This window comes from Chaetodon auriga, chromosome 8, assembly GCF_051107435.1.
Source record: "Chaetodon auriga isolate fChaAug3 chromosome 8, fChaAug3.hap1, whole genome shotgun sequence".
NCBI lineage: Eukaryota > Metazoa > Chordata > Actinopteri > Chaetodontiformes > Chaetodontidae > Chaetodon > Chaetodon auriga.
In genome coordinates this window covers 13979879-14000437 of record NC_135081.1, presented here as the reverse complement: position 1 = coordinate 14000437, position 20559 = coordinate 13979879, and the positions used below count along the sequence as shown (strand labels likewise).

The 20559-nt window shown below is 42.2% G+C and overlaps 1 protein-coding gene across 4 annotated transcripts in view; it reads left to right on the top strand.

Moving 5' to 3' along the window:
* The window catches only part of ptprub (protein tyrosine phosphatase receptor type Ub), a 152540-nt gene extending 132996 nt beyond the window's left edge, over positions 1-19544 (top strand). For all 4 annotated transcript variants that reach the window (XM_076736417.1, XM_076736416.1, XM_076736415.1 and 1 more), the window contains 11 exons: positions 1138-1174; positions 2123-2220; positions 4962-5078; positions 5941-6095; positions 6638-6773; positions 7476-7625; positions 9339-9653; positions 12555-12680; positions 14574-14731; positions 16480-16615; positions 16720-19544. In XM_076736417.1, the coding sequence (XP_076592532.1) occupies positions 1138-1174; positions 2123-2220; positions 4962-5078; positions 5941-6095; positions 6638-6773; positions 7476-7625; positions 9339-9653; positions 12555-12680; positions 14574-14731; positions 16480-16615; positions 16720-16782 (1491 nt within the window). In that variant the 3' untranslated portion in view covers positions 16783-19544. The remainder of the gene's footprint in view (positions 1-1137; positions 1175-2122; positions 2221-4961; positions 5079-5940; positions 6096-6637; positions 6774-7475; positions 7626-9338; positions 9654-12554; positions 12681-14573; positions 14732-16479; positions 16616-16719) is intronic.
* Positions 19545-20559: the final 1015 nt, after the last annotated feature.

Sequence of the window (20559 nt, the reverse complement as noted above, 5' to 3'; positions counted from 1 at the left end):
CAACGTGGACAGACTCAACATATTTGGAAGATGCCCTCTGCAAAAAGATAAAAACTGTTATCAACATGGATTGCCTCATCAAACTGATTTGATGAGAGCCGGTGGGCTCGGGGGTTTACTCAGATTATTCCGGACCTGCCTTCTCCACTTCACAGAGTCATGTAAGGAAATTGGGGGATCAATTATCCCTCCAGCTGCACCCTCTCAAAATGACAAAAAAAAAACATGAACCACAACAGCCATGTGGTTTTCTAGGGGATGTGTTTTTAGGGCTGTGTGTTGGAAACAGGTGTCTCCGGTACCTTGAAAGAGTAGATTAGCAGTACTTTCAGGAGGACTTCCAGTGAACAGTGTTCTTGTCATGAAAGTGTTCATGCTTTAGTCCCTCAGGTGGTCTTTCTCGTGTTTATCCCCCTCAAGGCTTTAGAGGTGACATCTCATCGTTCATTCATATTCACCTCATACTCACCATATGAAAATGTCTGTCATGCATATCAAAGGCTGCCATCCCCTTTGATATGAAGGATCTCAGAATACTTCGCAGTTCATGTCAGAGTTTGCCTTGGAAGCTGTTTATGTTGGTGATGATGTCATGCATTTATGTGAAACCTGTAAAAGATATTCTTTCACTCATTTGACTCGAGCGGAAGAATTCGAGGGTGATGTTTTCTGGAGAAAAAAAATGTGGTTTTGGTGTGTGAATTCATCATCTCAAGATATAGCACATATTGCATCTTCAATGAAAATGGATTTGTCTTCATGGGACAGCACCCTGTCAAACTGTCATAAGGATTCAGTCAGTGTTCAGTCAGCACTGTAGGAATCACTGACTGTAGGAATCACTTTTTGAGAGATTTATCAGCAGTTTGTCAAGACAGCAGTATTTACCATCAACTGCTCCAAACTCTCTGTGGAGTCTCTGAGGGCAAAGAGGTGTTCGAGAGTCAGCAATAGGCCACACAGCACTGGAAAATTATACAGGAAATACAATTCACAGTTGCAGAGAGCGGGTCAGTTGGAGAGCAGAAAACAGAGACAGAGGGAAGGAAAAGGGTGGTAAAGAGAGACACCCTCCATACAGCTGTGCCTGAGGCGCAGATGGCTTACTCAGCATGTCATCGCTCTTTTCTCTTTCAGGGCTACCATCGATCCAACCACTTCATCGCCACTCAGGGTGAGTATCCCAGCAAGGCTATGGTGTTTATGTGTGTGTGTGTGTGTGTGTGTGTGTGTGTGTGTGCGTGCAGGGTGGTGAGCACCCTTTGTCGGCGGTGTAATAAATTGAAGATGATCCAGCCAATGAACCTACTCATACACTGTCCCTTGCCAAAACCATCTCTCTGGCAAATCCAAAGGTGTGTGTGTGTGTGTGACTACCAACCCGTGAAGGCTGTGCTAGTGATGTAACTGAATTAATCATTAGAAGAGGTGAATAATTAAGCACACTAATTATAGCCTCTCAATCTCTGTGACATGTGCAGCGGCGTGCTCATTGTTAGAAAGAGAACCTGTAGTTCACCCTCTGTCTCTCAAAGACAGAGTTGAGGTCTGATGGACAGCGGGGCTCTGCATGTGCGAGTGTTCAAAATTTCCCTCTGCTGATTCTAAACCCCGAGGAGTGTCAGTTTCTAGGGAGCTCCCATCACAAAGTCACTCAAGGTCTGCTTATCTGCTTATCTTGCACCAGCACCCCCCCCCCCCTCCTCCCCCCGTAAGAGAGACAGAGAGATGAAACTTGCAAGAAAGAAAAAAAAGACGTCAGCAGTGTTTTTGTCTCTCTGAGCATTCCTTTCCTGTGTGATACTCGTTTTAAAGTTGTATCTCGCCTCCTAAACGCCTCCTCCTGAGATGACAATGAGTGACTGATGGTCCTGCGGGCTTTCATCATCAGCTACTGCTGTTGTTTTGTCACCCATCACCCCTTCCCTTCTGCCTGGAATTCCCAATAAGTTTATTGACGGCACAATCTCGAGAGATCAGTACCGTGCCGTCTGAGGAAGGACACTTAGGTCACAAAAATATGAGATTTCACAACAGCAAGAACTCCTTCGCTTGGAAGACAGACTTTGATGCTGCCTTTTTTTTGTCTCTTTCTCTGGTGTTTCTTCCCGCTTCTCTCTAGGACCCAAGCAGGAGACTCTGTATGATTTTTGGAGGATGGTGTGGCAGGAAAACTGTTTCAGCATCGTCATGATCACTAAACTAGTGGAGGTTGGCAGGGTAAGTGATGTGCCCCCTCCACCCCCCTTTATCACCACCCAGTGCACAGAAACACCCCACATTCACCATAAGGGAACATTTTGGTGTCCTTATGAAAGACTTTTATGTGTTTGAAGTGTGGATCTCACAGGACCTCGCTCTGCATTCAAACGGCAGCCTAAAAGCTGCTCATTTTGGTGAAGCTGTCCTGCATTTATGTGAAACCACAAATCACAAGCTGCTTCTCCCAAACCGTCAAAGGAATAGTTCAACATTTTGGACAAACTCTCAGTTGCTTCTCTGTTGAAAGTTAGATTAGAAGATGGATACCACTCTCAGCTATGAAGTCACAGCAAGCTGTCCGTTAGCTGGATTTGTTACCTATCGACAGAGTCAGGCTAGCTGGCTCCCTCTGTGTCTGATCTTTATGGTAAGCTAAGGTAACCAGCTGCTGGTTTTAGCTTCAAGCTAACTGTACAGACATGAGAGTGGTATCAATCTCATCTAACTCTTGGCAAGAAAGTGAAAAGGCATATTTCCCAAAATGTGAAACTGTTCCTTTAACTTTCAGTTCAATATTCTCCTGGTGGTTACTGAATATCAGGAAGCATCAAGTCCACACAAAGTCTCTGCGCACTATTCATTCAACACATGTCCTTTAAAGGATTGTTCCATGCATTATCTCGATCATGATCTTATTTGTCTGTTTTGAAAACACCTTGAAATTGCAGTAGTGTTTTAAAGAAATTTACATCATGGCTGTAATCATGATAGAGTCGATAAAATGTGCCATAAAATACTTGTGATGCATAAAGTGTCTTTTGAGCCACATATCTATGCACCTGTGCTTTTATATACACTGCATGTCTGCAAAGGTTTCATGGCTATACTGTAGTACTGTTATTTTCCATCTCACATAAATACCTGTTGTATATGAATTCTGCTCCAAGCACCCCATTGTTTCAGTCTGGGCAAGAAAAATGTATTACCTCACTGGATGGTTCAAATGACACCATTTTTCTAGTAACCCTACATCCAATTTAGTTCTCCATCCTAACAATTTTGGGAGCAGTCAACAAATGAGGACTGGTCTGTGTGGCTGAATCCAAATAACACCTCCATTAAATAAAAAAATTACCTCTTTTGTGCCTGGTGTTGGTGAAAAAGATTGCTGCCCTCCTGTTCATTATGCTTCCCACCATTATGTGATCGTTGTGCTTTTCTTTTCTTTGCCCTCTGAGATGAAATGTCTGCAGAGGAACAGCTCGTTTCTGTTCCTCTGCAGCATTTGAAGCCTAACCTCTGTATATTTTCAACTCATTACACTTCACACTGATATTTTTCTGTTATAGTTAAACCAGCAAATGAAGTGCTTAACAGTTTTATTTTAATCACTTAATTATTAATTCTTAATGGCACAGGTAATCGTTTGCTTCTTCCTGTGATGTCATATGGTATATTTTTATCACAATATCTTATTATGCAATCACTCTGAATTTAAAGGACATACCCAGAAATTCCCAAACGGGCCAAAGGAAGGGTGTAAAGTGACACTTAAATCCACCTAATAAACCCTAACTTAAACATGCATTGTGTCACTCTGCACATTCACAAGCAAAGACAATCAGTTAAGTTACGTAAAGAGGCCATACTGTGCTCATTTTCAGGTTTATATGCTTTAATGTAAAAAAAAAAAAAAAAAAAAAAAAAAGCTTTTTCTCTTACTATCCATTGCTGCTCCATTTTAGCTTTAGTCCTCCCTAAGGCCCAAAAAGCCCAGTCTGCTCTGATTGGTCAGTTCGCAAAGACCTGAGCAGGCAATGCTCAATGTGTTTCCTGTCAGCTCTACTGGTGTTTTAAGCTTGCAGCACTTCTACTGTGAATATCACCACAATCACAGTTTCCAACAGTGACAAGGTGTTTCAGACAGCAGTGTTTTCTGTGGGAGAGAATAACTCCCTTTGGCGTGGACTTTGGCCACTTTGCATGTGTTTTGCATGCACAAAAAGTTATGTAACACACTAAAGGAAAGGGAAACACACAAAAAGCATAATACGGCCTGTTTAAGTTGACATTGCAGTGACCTACAACATCCCAATGGCATTGTTGAATAGCAACAGAAGAGAACAGACTTGAAGCACATCTCATGGATGTAATCCATCCGGTGTCTTCCCTTAGAAATATATGGAAATTTGTAAGGAATCCTTGTCAAAGAGAGGGGAGATTCAGAGAAATTGTACTTTAAGAGGGACACATTGTGGATGTCTAGATTGGGCACTCTAAGGCTGAGAGGTTCAGAATGAGGAACTAAAGTTGAAGCCATTTTTTATAGGGGCCACTGGATCATACCGTCTCTCAAAGAGCTCTTTTAGGAAAAATGAGACATTTTAACGTCAACTGTATTAACCTTGTTTTTTTAGTTGGGGCTCAATCCATCAGTTAAACGTAATTTATACATCACAAGTAATACATCAAATGCGACTCAGTGAGCTGAACATAAAGTTAGATACAGAATGAGCAAAAGTATGACATAATAAACTAATAAGAAGATCAGTTATCCTTAATAACATTAGATGTGAGTGAACTGTGGTTGGAATAATTAGCTTGAAACACTGGAGAATTTCTACTCTGTACTGGAGAACGGAGATTAAACCTTCACAAACAGATTAAGCCATCTTCCACCTTTTGCAGTTTTGCAGGTACGTTTTCCAGGAGTGTCAACGATAGATTTATCTCTCTGTTGCTGCGCTATTTTTAAACAGGTGAAATGCTGTAAATACTGGCCTGATGACAGCGAGATGTATGGTGACATCAAAATCACTCTGCTGAAGACGGAGACGCTGGCTGAATACACAGTTCGCACCTTTGCCTTGGAGAGGGTAAGAAGAAGTTTATCTAATATTTAGATTTTGCCTACCCTCTTTCTTGCATTGGTTATGCTTGTTGTAATATTCTTGAAATTAGAAGTAAAACATTAATAGAGGGGATTAGACACTTGACAGGATTTGGTATGAGGGCCACATGTTAAATTGAGAGGAATTAACACCAGTGGCTATCTGAATGCCCCTACCGTCTTTCCAACATAGCTGTTGCACTGTTGTGCCCCTGACGGTCTCCATCCCGTCAGTCTCCCGGGGGATCTCTCCTTGGAAGGGCTCAAAGTAACACTGCTGTGACAGTGTCACAAACACAGCATTATCATCACACTGTCACATTCGCTCTCCATGGGCACACACTGCTGCTTATTTAAATCAGCACGAATTTAGGGGCTGGTGACAGCTTGTTTTTCATAGCTCTTTTCCTTTCTTTTTTTGGATTTCTGTCTTCAACAAATCTTTGCTTTGCTTCGCTTTAGTTTGTCATCTCTGTACAGAAGAAGAAATTGCTGTGTGACTGCAGCAGCCTCCCAGTAGAGAGGAGAAACCTCCCAGCCCTCCCTGAGCTCCGAGAGCCTCAGTAATTCCTTTCCGCGTGTCTGTCACACTGCAGCTGCTGCTAGCATGTGATGCCCGGAGGCCTAACTGTCCTAGAAGACCTAACACCCCACGTAAATAATGTCCTGGTTGTCCTCACACTGAACCGACAAATATGTCACATCTATCACGGAAGGGAATGTCTCTGAATGGATGGGAGCATGTCTTGGATGAAAAAGGGCCCGTAGGCTACTATGGTTAGGATGCAAGCCATGTAAGTGTAGTGTTTAACATGTAATGCTAATGTGTACTGCGTTTCTATTGACAGAGAGGATACTCAACCAAGCACGAGGTGCGTCAGTTCCACTTCACGTCCTGGCCCGAGCACGGGGTGCCCTATCACGCCACAGGACTGTTGGCCTTTATAAGAAGAGTGAAAGCCTCTACGCCTCCTGATGCTGGCCCTGTGGTGGTCCACTGCAGGTAATGTGATGTTAAGCAAGTGCTGCAACCTGTAGCGTCTTGTCTCGTGAATATTCATGCAAACCTAACTTCTATTTATTCAGATGTTGAAAACCACATGCAATGATCCCTTCACGTGTTATAGTTTTGATATCACTGAATTTTCTCTTGCTGATAGCCTAGCAAAGATTCCATTAACCGAGCCCTCAAAATGCCTCAAAATGGAGTACAGAAAAGATAATAAAGTACAGACAAAAGATAATGCAGTAAAAATGAGCAAAAAAAATTTTCAAGAATTTCTTGCTGTAATGTGACACACAGGTCGTAGGATACTAGCATAATAATACCTGCAATACTGGCTGCCTGCTAATGCTCGTGCTAGCTGGTTGGATGAGCCGTGCCCTGTATGTTCTCGCGGTCCTTCGATACTCTCCCATTCTCTTTCTCTAGCTTGTGCTCCTCAGCATCCTGAAAATTTTGAGAACATTTTTCCAAACTCAAGAGTGATGTGTAATAGATTTAATGTGCTCGATTCCTCACGAAAGATGTCCTTTGTGTAACAGTGTGGGGGCGGGCCGCACCGGCTGCTACATCGTGCTGGATGTCATGTTGGACATGGCCGAGTGTGAAGGCGTGGTGGATATCTACAACTGCGTGAAAACCCTCTGCTCTCGACGCATCAACATGATCCAGACAGAGGTCAGGTCAACTGCACTGGCAAGGAAGCACTTCACATTCAAACAAAGTCATATATCTCAAATTTATGTTGCACATACTAAGGAGGTTACGTCACTGGTCACAATACGGTAACCTCTCTCCACTGGAAATCTTCAGGAGAGTCGGGTTTTTAAACATTTGTTTTTCCCTCCTGTTGTTAGGAAATTCAAAGAGCGAGAGGGGTGTATTATCATGCTCCCCCTCTGGGACTTATGTAAAGGTCATTGCAATAGTTTTAGAGAAAAGACTCATATTGTCTCTCAGTGTGCTGCATAGGCACGCGCTATTCTTTAGATGTGAAGATAATTTGCATATTCACCCCTTATTATGTAAATCTGACATTGACTTGGTTGTTTATTACATTTGTAGTTATTTGCAGGGGTGCTCTAATTAAATGCACACCACATGTGTCTGTTTACTTAGAAATATTTATTTACTCTCCAACAGCTTTGATACACAACAAACATTATAGCACATGTTACATTCAGAGCAAGACAGGCTATGATAAATCTCTGCAATTCATATTGTTTATTGACAGCTATATATGTTCTTAAGTGGCTGACCCTGACTCCTTTGTAATGTCTGTTTAGCTGTTTGCAACCATATCACACACTCTCACTTGTTATCTGAAACCCACCAGAGTACATGAGCAGAACTTAATTGTGTTACCCATTGTCCCTTCAGGAGCAGTATATCTTCATCCATGATGCCATTCTGGAGGCCTGTCTCTGTGGAGAGACGGCCATCTTGGTGAACGAGTTTGCGGTCACTTACAAAGAGATGCTGCGAGTGGATTCGCAGAGTAATTCCTCTCAGCTACGGGAGGAGTTTCAGGTCAGTGTTTTGCTGGAGGGCAGTATCATGGCCTCCATTGATTTCGAAGCACAGTTTCATTTAGTTAAAATATGCAGCTATTAAAACCTGGAACATGCAAACATTTCTAAATTACACAGCCCACACACTGTCATTTGCATTTATAATGCAATTTATTTAATATCAAAATTCTTTCATTCACCTGAATTGAACCTACCAGCACTTCTACTGCTACAGTTACCTCTAGTAAAAACAATATACTACCAATACTACTACTCCTACTACTACCACACGCACTGTAGTGCTACTACTAATACTACTACAGTATTACTTGTAAACAGCACACATAGTCTTCTAGCATTTACCTACACTGCTGCTGTTACCGCTAGTACTACTACAACTACTTCTATTACTACTACTACCATGAATAACAATGCAGTAGTAATGTTAATGGATGTTTTAAAGCTGAGGAGTGCATGGAAAGGTGATAGGATGATACAGTCACATATACAATTCCAAGAGTATTATATTTACATATTTGTATTGCATGTATTCTGTTGTGTGCTGTGCATTTGATCAGTCAAGTTAGAACAGTCTGTGTGCAGACAGTAACATAAATAATACAGGATGGCTACATCTCCTCTGGTGTGGAAATGATGTACTTCATAGCGAAGACATCAACAGAGAGTGTAGAAAGGAATAGACTAATGGACCTCCATGTGTGTGTGTGTGTGTGCGCGCGTGACATGTTTTCATCTATGAATATGTGTGTGTATGTGTGTGTGTATTCATGCAAGTTGATGTTGGTTCCCTTTCGCTTTTGATTCTGTGTGACTGTCACTTAAATCCTCTGCCTGGTTTGTTGGAATGCCGTCTCAGAACATTTTATTAGATGGTGATTAGGAGAGAGGAGAGCCAGCTGTGTTCCCACATGCTTTACCTGCCTCATCCACCTCCCTTTGCTGCAGCAGCCGCATTGATTCCAGGTTTAGCATTTCAAAGTAATACTAGAAAAGGCTCATGCTCCCCCTTTAATTTTATACTGTTTTATCCTTATACTCTGCATAGGAGCTATGATGGATATATTGCTGAGAATGAGGGAATTGTGGGTGGTGCAACACTCTTATTACAAACTGTTAGTTCTTCATAAAGGAAAATGTTACATGCCTGGCTTTGATCTTGTAAACTTATCCGTCTGACATTGTTGCTGAAAGGTTTTCCACCGCCCAGTGAGCTCTCTGTTTGCCTTTCTCTCTGTCATCCTGCAGACGGCAAACAGGCAACCGGTAGTACCGAGATCAGCTAGTCACAGATCTATTATTGATGCTCTGATTTAATGATCCTAATATTTTTACATGTTGTCTAAAGTAATTACAGCTAAATGAGCAGAGAGTTTATCAAAGAAAATTGGTCGGCAATATTTCATTTTATCGTGCAGTTGGCCTAATTTATCCTTTATTCCTCTAAATCAGTTTGTCAACATAATGCTCAGAGAATTAAAGATTCCTTCAACTTATTAGATTCTCGGCATCCTCTGTGTCCCAGTTCTCCCTCCTTCTGTCTGATTCACTTCTTTTTCTGCCTCCTCCTCCTCCTCCTCCTCCTCCTCCTCCGTCTTTGACTCCTCTGCTGTGTCCTACCACTCCTCACGTCTCACATCTTTTAAACGCTCTCTTCAACTTCCTTACATCCTCCCCTCACTTGCACCCGCCTCTTTAACATTCCTGTCTGCAGACACTCAACTCTGTGACCCCCCACCTGGATGTTGAAGAGTGCAGCATTGCTTTGTTGCCCAGAAACCGAGAGAAGAACCGCAGCATGGATGTTCTTCCGCCCGATCGCGCTCTGGCCTTCCTGGTTACGACAGAAGGGGAGAGCAACAATTACGTCAACGCTGCTCTCGCGGACAGTTTCCACCGGCAGGCTACTTTCATTGTGACCCCTCACCCTCTGCCGGGCACCACGGCGGACTTTTGGAGGCTGGTCTTTGATTACGGCTGCACAGCAGTGGTTATGCTCAACCAACTCAACCAGTCAAACTCCGCCTGGGTAAGGTCAAAGTGTTATAAACTGTTTTATTGCCATTGATTTGTTGACACTGTGAGGAAAAAGAGACGCAGCAAAAAGTTTGAGTTCACTCAAACAAGAGCTGTTTGCTGTACTAGTTTTTATTTTCAGTCTCGAGGTTATCTGAACTTTATACTTAAGACTTTACCCTGCCTTCACTGTTTCTGTATCTTACTGTGCTTGGGATTAGTTCCTTCATGCCATTTTGCTGGGCTTTGATCCCTGACCACATTGATCTCAAGGCATGACTAGATAACACCCGCCCCAGTTTTTCCTTCCCTCCTCAAGTTACATCTCTGGAGAATAGGCTTGCATTACCCTCCAGCCACATCTCAGGGTTCTTTTTGTTGGCGTCCCACTTTTTCTCATGAGCATATGTCTTTCTCTGTACTTCCCTATTCCCTGTTCTTTTTTATAATAATAGCTATAATAATGAGTGGCAACATAACTCGAGATTCAAGATTCACTTAAAACTTCAATGGAGCACTAAGAACAAATAATGAAAAGAACTGGTGATGAGTTTATTTTTAAGAGGAGGTTTTAAAGTAGTTAAAGCCTTTGCTGTCCTGAGCCCTTATGGTAACCTATTCCATGTAGTTGGAGCTCTAACGGCAACGGCTGGTAAATATGAACTTAAGAGCTCTACCACACGATCAGGTGCCGTACTGAACAAAGCTTTGAAAGGAAGCGATGGAATTAAAAGTCTTTTTCATGTATAAGCATGGAAATCTAATAATTTCCCAGAGTTTTTGTCTGGACTCTGGCAGCTTACTGTTGAGCAAATTGAGCTTTCCTGAAGTTTTCATGATTAAGACAGATGAATGGATCATTACATAATCAAGCATGAATGAAATTAAAGCCTGTAAAATATTGTGAGTGTCATTGAGAGAAAGGAATGATTTAATTCTTAAGATTTTTCTCAGGTGAGAAAAACTGAATTTACTTAGCCCACAGTAGTAAAGTGGGGCTCCAGACTGAGGCTCTGATCAAATATAACTCCCAGATTGTTCACAGAGGGAAGAGCACTTTCTGTTTAAGAGCCAAAATCTGGCACAACTTGACGACAGACGTGTTTAACCAATAATTAAGATCTTCGTTTTGTTGGACTTAAGCTGAGGAGTTTGGCAGACATCCATTGCTTAATGGCAGATAAACAGTTGCAGTGCAGAGTTAACAATGCTTTGAGTAATTCAACAGTGACGAGACAGATATGACTTGATATCATCGGCATAATAATAGAAAGAAATTAGAAATGTTATACTGTCTAGTAATATAGCCTAAAGACAATATGGAATATAGAGAAAAATGTTAGTCCAAAAATGGATCCTTGTGGTACACCACACACTCTGTGAGGAGGAAAGATCATTGACTGACATGAGAACATGTCTGCAAGGAAAAGAAGAAAAAAAAAATAATCAAGGACAGTCCTGGAGACATCTTGAATATTTTAACCCATTCTGTCAAATGCTGCACTGAGATCAGACTTTCCAGCACTGGAAGCATTATGTAACATCTGCTTTCATTATCATTAACAACTCCTATAAGGGCATTATGAAGCGCTTATTCATAATCTCATATTACCCCGTATTTAAATCTGTATAATTAAATATGTTTATGAAAAACGAGAGAATTACCAGGCCAAAGATGCTGGATATAATGACTTACACAGAATCTAGATTTTGTTTCTTAGGCGTAAATGCAAAATTTACAGGCTTTGCAGAGTCAAACTTTAAATATTAACCATGTGAAATATGTATTACATTGTATCACAGCCTTGGAAAGCAGGTGCTTTCTCTAAATTATGAATATTTTTTGTGCAAGGTCTTCCTTAGATTGTTGTAAAATCAGTCCTTCACATTTTTACAGTGTTTCCTGCTCCTCTGTCAGAGGTATATTTATATTTTAAGTCTAAGTAGCAGCAGTGAGTGAGTAACTTATTTTAACCTCAAAGCTGGTGTTATTCTGCCTGTCTTAATGCACCTTTTGCATCAATGTTCACTGCAGACAATTTTCCCAATAATTCATTGAGTGTCAGTAAAGCGTTAACTTGGCCTTTAAGGGCTTTGGCATGCTTTGTACCTGAGGAACAGTGTCAATGAGTCATCTCAATCTTGAATAGTTAAGTTAAAATGTCCTCATGAAATGTAGAGATTTCTGTGTTGGCTTTTCTCAGCGCTGACACCCAGTGCAGTCTGGTAATAAAAAAGGAAAAAAGAAATTGTCGGTACCCTGTTCAATCCCACTTTTCATCTACTCCCCTTTAAATGTTTTTCATCCCATTTCTTCCAGTGCAGTGCCGTTCCTTCAGGGTCTCGCCTGAAAATTGACTTATCGCCACTTTAAGTTGTTCATTGCAAGATCTTGTTATGAACTTGGTTATAGAGTTCATTCGTGGCACCGGAGTACTCTGTCTCCCTCTTGTTGCAATCTCTCAAAGCACATTACATCCCTCCCTCCCTGCACTGCTTCTCTCCCCTTATTAACACCAGTGTGGCACCATAACGCCTCCTGTTCTATGTAAGCACTCATTAACACCACTGTTGTCATCACTATTACAGTATTAAACTTATGTGTCTGTGTGGTTCTTCAGCTGCATTCTGTTCTTTTATTAACTGCATGCACGCAGACCACCGACTGCATACACACACACACACACACACACACACACACACACACACTTAAACACACATATTTGCTTAATTTCATCATTTGAACTTCTTAAAATTGTCTTTCCTTTGATTATCCAAAGCAAGAGCAAAAGCGTTTTTTTGGCCACCACTACTGAGGAATGCATGAGTACAAGTACTGTGTGTGCCAACATTTAATCGCTAATAAAACAACTGCCCCCCCCACCTACCTCCTCTCTCTGATCTCTACCTGTAGCCGTGTGTGCAGTACTGGCCGGAGCCTGGTCTGCAGCAGTACGGACCCATGGAAGTGGAGTTTCTGTCCATGTCAGCAGACGAGGACGTCATTACTCGTCTGTTTCGGGTCAAGAACGTAACAAGGGTGAGTCATTGTGGTTTCAAAAGAAGCCTGCACAGGACATGTTGTTCCACTCAGTGGTATTTCACAAATGATAACTTGAACCTCATTAGAAATGCATTAGCTGTGGTCCTCACTGGTAATTCAGATGTGGCATTTTACCTACAGTACATTTAGAGCTGCCAGCTGCAATGTGCATCTAAAAACCCCTCACAAGTCCTCAAAGTCAAAGTAGTTCAGACTCGAATGTAAAAATACTGTGTACCTGAAACTTTCATATAATGATTTGAGTGACTATACAATTTTTTGTATGTGTGCAAACTCAAAGGCTGAAACCTTCGCTTGATGCTGGATTTCTAAGCAGTGTGATTCTGCATTGTTATCTGCCTTCTTATGCATACAAAATGTCTCTAGTCTCAGAGGAGGTTGTCAAATAATACATTCTTAAATAAATACACTCCGAAATATGGCCTGGAGATCTGTACAGAGCACAAAGACTGATCAGTGAAAAGAAAAAAAAAACAAAACATATTCATAGACTGTATCATACATACTACAAAGGATGTTGTTTTCATACTCAGCAGTTTGAAAATTGAACCAGAGCTACTCGTGTTTCCATGAGATCTTCCCACAAGAGTCATACATATTGTAAGAACTTTCTACGGAAAACATGCAACAGAAGCCCACTGACATGTAAGAAGTAAAGGTCAGTTTCTCTTTGCCATTACCTGGATGTGTCTTCCCACTCTGAGGTGCCTGTTAGCGTAATCATCATTATACTGCATGTCATATTTTCAGTTGCGGGATACTCTTTTGAGCCCGCAAAGCAGACTCTCCTTGTTCATAAACCATGTCACCCATTTAAAAAGTATCTGGCACGTGGACAATTAGGAAGACCACATGAAGCAGGCCAAATAAAGGCACTGACAGGTCTGTCATGGTACAGGGAGCGCAGGGGATGTGACTGTGGTCATTTCTCAGCTTTCGTCAGGTGTGTGCATATGTGTGAATCAGTCAGTTTGACTTCACACACTTCATTGTGTTGATCGTGTGTGTATGCAGGTATGGTTTAAGCCCAGGAATTTGCATAAGCACATGCATGCATTCTGCTCAGGATTGCTGTCGACCAATTATTGGAGAAATCTGCATGCTAGGCGTTTCCCCGCTGCCATTAGAAGCAGCGCGACAGGCAGGGCTCAGAACTTCCTGTCTTGATTGGCATCCTCACCTCCTCTGTCGACTGCCCTCGTCATTCCCCTCTCTACCTATGGCACCTTTTTTCTACTCGGTGCACACCACTGTCAAGGAGAGGGCAACTTAACCCAGCATGAGTGGAATCAAATCACACGGAAATAACACGCACCTCTCCTGCTCTGTGCCCCTCTCTCAGTGCATTAGTGTGTATTTTTCCTATGCATGACAATGATATACAGGGGTAGGGAGTAAAAGTCAAAGGAAGTGCATTGTAAGCATATGTATGTGTAGGAATGAGAGCAGTACAAAAAAATACATTGTGTAAATCCCACCTCTGCAGAGGCAATTCCTCCATGCGTCGTTGGTGTCTTTGCCAGCCCAATTTGCATGACTTACAGATCTCCACTGGTCCTTAAGTATTAGGTGAGATTCTACAGCACAAGGTTATGAACACACAGGGACCTCTCTCACACGCAGCTCGGGCTCCACTTACACCTGCAAACCCATATATCTCTAAGTCAGTCTGCTGAGTGAGCACAGCCGAGAGTGCCTGCACGCAGCCTGGGGAGCACTCAAACACGGGTGTTAACTGGCACATGCAGAGATACTGAAACAACCAGAAAATGTAATACAAAACAGACACATGAGAGCACACACATGCACACCCACACAGTACAGTACACTCAAGTTGCATGTGCTTAATGTTTTCTGTCGCATCTGAAGCTCCAAGAGGGCCAGCTGGTGGTGTGTCAGTTCCAGTTCCTGCGGTGGTCGGCATATCGCGATGTTCCCGACTCCAAGAAGGCTTTCCTCAACCTGCTGGCTCAAGTGCACAAGTGGCAGAGGGAGTGCGGAGAAGGACGCACAGTTGTCCACTGCCTGTGAGTAATTTGTTAGCAACATGCATCGTGTACGGTAAATTGATTAAAAGGAGACGAGGCAGAAATACATTCAGTCTCTCTCTGAAAAGGTCTCAGACAGTGAATTAGTGCTGTAGAAGAGTGACATTTAAAAGTGCATTTAAACCAAAAGCTTATTCACAGAGCAGAGTATCACAAAAAAATGGCTGTTAAAACCTGGTAAATCATGACCAAATGTGTTTGATGATAAGAGACTTTGGCAAGTCTCTTGGTGTTTTGTGTTTTTTGGTGCAATGAGATGCACCATGCAGCGCCTTTTTCCATGGTAGTTTTTTGTGATGTAGAAAATCAAACTGTGCTGTGCTGTGCTGTGCTGTGCTGTGTTGTAGTGCAGTGTGTGGTGTGTATATATGCTCCTCTGTTGTCCTAAGCCCCCAGAGCGCACACCCGCTGATGAATATGAATGGGTCTGTCCAGCTCATTGCCAACCCATCACACGTTCATCCCCACCGCCCCCATCCAAAAGCACATCACTCAGCGCTGTCACACAGTGTTACCCACGACAACCAGGAAAGAGATTATGGAGATCAAATCAATTATGGCTTAATACAGAATGCGATGGTTCTCACTACAGTAAATCCAGGACTGCCAAAGCACTGACGACGATTGATTACCTTAATATTGGTTGTATACACTGCAGAGGCTTCCGTGCCCACCTTCCCTGCATTTGTCTCAGGAGAGAGGAAGTGGATTGTCCTCCACTAGTTTATTGATATTGCCTTTCATTTATGATGACCAGGACAATATTTCCGAAGAAATGCCACACCGTGCTGTTATTTCTCAATTTTCTCTTACTTGCAGCTTTTCTCACGTAGCTGTTTTTGTATCTTGATATTGTGTGTGCATGCTGTATGAACTGTATCAAATGCCTGTTTTTCATGAGGTAGCATGAACGCAAAAAAGGGTTATCAGATTACACGTATTCTGCCCCGCTTACACTGTGTTATTGTTTTCCAGAACCATGTTAAACATATTAGAAGGCTTATTCCCCCTGGAGACGGAGATATATGTGTATATATTGAAATGTACATGTCCCTGCTGTTCATGCAATATAAGAGAATCGGGATTGCATCGTACTGACAGTCAAGGTCTAAACCTGAAGCTGCTCCAATAGGATAAGCTTTTTAATACGGCACATTTCAAACACAAAGTTATGTGAGGCTGGGCACAGTGGTGCTTTGAGCTAAATGCTAACATCAGCACGCTAACATGAATCACGTGTTATGTGCTATAACACAGACATAACACTGATGATATTTATCCAGAGGGGAGCATGAATGACATCCCATCCAGCGGCTGATGAGACATTTTATTAAAATGCAAAAATGTCAACCTCATGGTGGCACTAGAGGAACTGTCAGAGGATCAGCAGAGTCAGTAGGAATCATCCTACGGGGATCAAGAATGTCTGTACAAATAATTTATGGCAATCCATTTAATATTTGTAAAGATATTTTATATGCATGGACACTGACATCCCTAGAGCCACACTGCTAGCATGGCTAAAATCCAACATTAGCTGCAATGTCGTCAACATGTTGACCTTCCAATCGATGAGTCCTCAATAATTCTTGCTACATTATTACGTGAGCATGCAGTACTCATGGGTCGCACCACAGCCATCTTCAAACTCGGCCTTCATTCTGATCTGAACTCCACACCTCACCTACTCAAGAAGTTTTTTAACAAACGCATCGTTTCCTGTGCAGTAACGGTGGTGGTCGCAGTGGGACCTTCTGTGCCTGCAACATTCTCCTTGAGATGATCCAGTACCAGAACATGGTGGACATCTTCTATGCTGTCAAAACTCTACGCAACTGCAAACCCAACATGGTGGAGTCCCTGGTAAGAGAGTCTGTAAATGAATAAATTTAAATGACAAGAATATTTTTATAATTATTCTCCCCCGTGTTCACTTTTTAATTTAACAATATTGTATTTTTCCTCAGGACCAGTATCGATTCTGCTATGACCTTGTCCTGGAGTACTTGGACTGCTTTGATGGTAGATAGCAACTAAATGTTTACCACAGCGGCGGTATCCAATGAGCTGGAGATTAGATTTTAAGGCCACTCAGTGACCCCTCTACTTTAATGTTTGGACCTGCGGACTTGGTATAGAAAGGACTGCAAAGGAAGGAGAGGAAAAAAAAACATGGTCATGGTTCTAACTTTTAACCTTTAATGTACAGCTGTGATTTCCTCCTTGTTGGTGATGTTTATCTCTTTTGATATTTTTTGTGCTTTTCTTGGTCCTCTTTGCCTCTGGACTAAAGCTCTTTTGTGCTAAGGGTTTCTGTAGCAGCAAAACAATATTCTGAGCTACAAAATGGACCCGTCTGTTCTGAAGAAAGGTCACCTTGGCTGTGTTTCATCGTTGCATTCAAACAGCGAGGGGGCTGGATGAGATTCCAGAGTTACAGCAGAATTATCTCTTCTTCTCTCTTAAGAGCTACATACAACAGCAGTCCACTGTGGTTGTGGCATGACTTATCTACCATACCATAAACTGCCTTATTCTCTGATGATAGGACTGAATAAATCTGATAGGCTGTCATACTGGTGTACAAACCACAACAAGAGATTTTAACAAGAGACCTAAAGCATTAGGATAGCCCAGCCCAGTGCTCCACAGTACTGATGCAGAAACTGTACAGTAGTGCAATGTGTTGTATTTTTGCCATAATGTTTGTGCTGGATTACCATGTGTGCTATAGGTGGGCGTTTCCAGGGACCACAGAACTGGGCCTGGTGCCACCACAGGAGATTCCTGTCTCATTACTGTCACAGTGCCAATCCCATTAACTGACTTGAATCCTCTCTTTACTTTGTTCTACGGCTTCATCTTGATATATGCCTACAAACATACAGTATGTACTGCATCAGCTAATGCCCTCGCTCCAACGTGATTGTTTGTATTTTAAACCCAGCAGGAAAGATAAAGGAGCAGGGGAAACTGTTAGAAATGTACTGACATGCCATAGTGGTGGTGTGAAAAGTGATGTTTCATTAATGCCGTGGTGTCTAAACCAGTGCTGCGTTACAGGTTTGAATCTGTAAACTCCTTTTACTCCTACTTTGTTGTCTGAGACATTTGGTTGTACTGTACACTGTTAAAGCAAGCTAAACCAGTTTCAATTTTATCATAGCCCTTTCAGGCAGGGGGTTGACTTTGACAATTTTGACATGAATATTAGTTGTTGTTCCTAGTGGTGTAAAATAAATAAAGTAAATATATATAAATAAAAAGGGGCATTACCATCGAGCAGAGGGATAAAAAGCTGCTTTCACCACTCACCACTGAACATATTGGTGTTTTCACGTTAAGTTGCCCTTTATTGATCCCCGCAGGGAAATTCATTCTCTGCATTTAACCCATCTCAAGTATTAGGAGCAGTGGGAGGGACCAACTCCAGTTCTAAGCCAGCGCCTTTGCACTGGCAGGAGAATTAACCCAACATACATGTGTTTGATGGCGGGAGAAACCGGAGCATTGGTGGGCATTTTTAGTATCTTACAAATAAAACAGCATTTTACACATGAGGAATAGTAAGAAGCAGTTTCCTGCAAGCCCTACTGTTTAGCTATCGCTGACAAAATTCATTGCTTTTCATCTACTGGCCAGCACCTGGAGAGCATTGGAACGCCTGAATCAATGGAAGAAACTCAGGCAGGTTCGCATGTGTGTTACACACAATTGATCTGAGTCAGCTTTGACACACAGAGGAGAAGCAGTTCTGATTTTTTTCCTTTTGTACCAGAACCAAGAAAATAGCTATTCCACTCTCTATTATTACCCTTTAAAATATGTTATGCTCCACCATACCTCCTGAAACTCCTTTAAGTGTAGGTTTTCATGGAGGGCGGTAAAGGCATCAGTGCAGGACCCGCCCTAATAAAGAAGGAGAGACACCTTGAAGACCGCAGAAACTGAGAAATGGCAGCTATAGGAGAACTGTACAGCTGCTAGTTTGCAGCTCACAGTCTGGTTCAGGTGCAAGCGTGAGAATATGTGAGGAATCTAACGGTATATCAACATCACCAACCTCCCACAGGTTCACTGATAGAGCAGCTTGTTTTTAATGAGGATGAAATAATGAAGTAGCTACAGTGTAGTCAGTGATCTGATGCAGCATCACTGGAGGAAGTGCCTGGACACTTTTTCTCGAGGGTGAAAGGATTGTGTACATACAGATGTATATTATGTTATGTGAATACTATGTGAATAATATACTATATGTTTGCCGAGAGTAAAGACGTACAGTTAGTAACCACTACATAACCACGAAGGTGAATGTGCTGTAAATGATCATTTTGTGAGTTTATTGCCAGAACTTTTAACAACCGAGTCTCCCCGAGTGTTCACTCCAGCACTCTGAGTAACAGATCTGTCAAAGCATGTATGAATCCATTGTCTGCTTCGCATTTCATTTAGTTCATTTCAAAATATCCCGATCCACATCATTTATTTCAACCGCTGTGTTTGCCAGCAGCCACGACTGCGTGAGTGCATTGTACTTTTACCATTCCAAAGCTTTTTACTATGACTGCTCTCTGCGTGGCGCCGACTGCCCTGAGAGCACCGTTGATTTCGCTCGTGTGTGTCTGTATGATCCAATGGTACATGACTACTGTGTTTTTGACCATTGTATTTGTGGGGGCAAGGTGTGTATTTAATGAGAGATGGAGACGACAGATGTATTTTGGGGTCAGGAAGGGGTTTGTTCCGAAGAATGACAACAATCAACAATAAAAGAACAAGGGGAAAAAAAAGAGATGTGGTGTCAACTTATCATTGGATGTTCTGTCGAAAATGCATACACAGCTAGAATATTCTGTGTGGTTTTATAATTGGTTTGTCAGCAGAAGCAGAGAACTGACAGCTGGACATGGACTTCCTGTCTATAAGCCTCTGACCCTCCTGCGGTTTCTCATATGGATGTCTTCTTGCAGCAGTTCCCTTGAATCACATCGGTCATTTGATCTCTCCCCTCTTTTTAATCTCTCACTTTATTTCTTTCCCTTTCCCCTTTTCATCCCCCCCCCTCCTCTCTCTGTCTCCACCTCTCCCCTCCCCTATCCTCAACTCCTCCTTCATCACTTTCATTTCTCCCTTTCATCCTTCTCCATCCCTCTCGCTTTGCTGCTCTGCCCAGAGTAAGGTGACTCCAGACCGCAGACTTCCTCTCTCACCCACGGCTATGTTGAATAATGCAGCAGTCCTGCAAATGGATCCAGTATTTAGCAGAGGGACAAGCCAGATTAATTAGAGGACAAGACCCCCTGCTGTTGGGTTGAGGACAATGGCGGCGATTTGGGTTCGCCTTTAGATTGTTTGGAGATTGATAAGCCTTAAAAACAACATTTCAGATCAGACAAAGGAGAGGATTGGTAAATGCAGGTGTTCTTTGGGTGAGATTTTTCACTGGACATGTCAGTGAGAACGAGCAAGAATACATTATAGATTTAACATGTCATAGATAAGGAGCTTTTTATGGAGGCAGGTCATTTACAATACTATATTTAATGTCTGCAAGATTTTCTCAATTTACTTTTTCACCTGCAGAAAGCTATTACAACATGAAATCCTTAGCGACAGCCTCCTTCATCCTTTACGTCTCATATTTGACTGCTGGTTTAAATTAGTAGGTAATTGGAATCTTATCATTTAATTCTGGTGGTGTAATGACTGCCGTGTGCAAGGTAACTTATCACACAGACCAAGATCCAACTCGGTTTTGTCTTTTCTCTCTGGGCCTCCTGTCTTATATTCCTCCACTGACAGGCTCG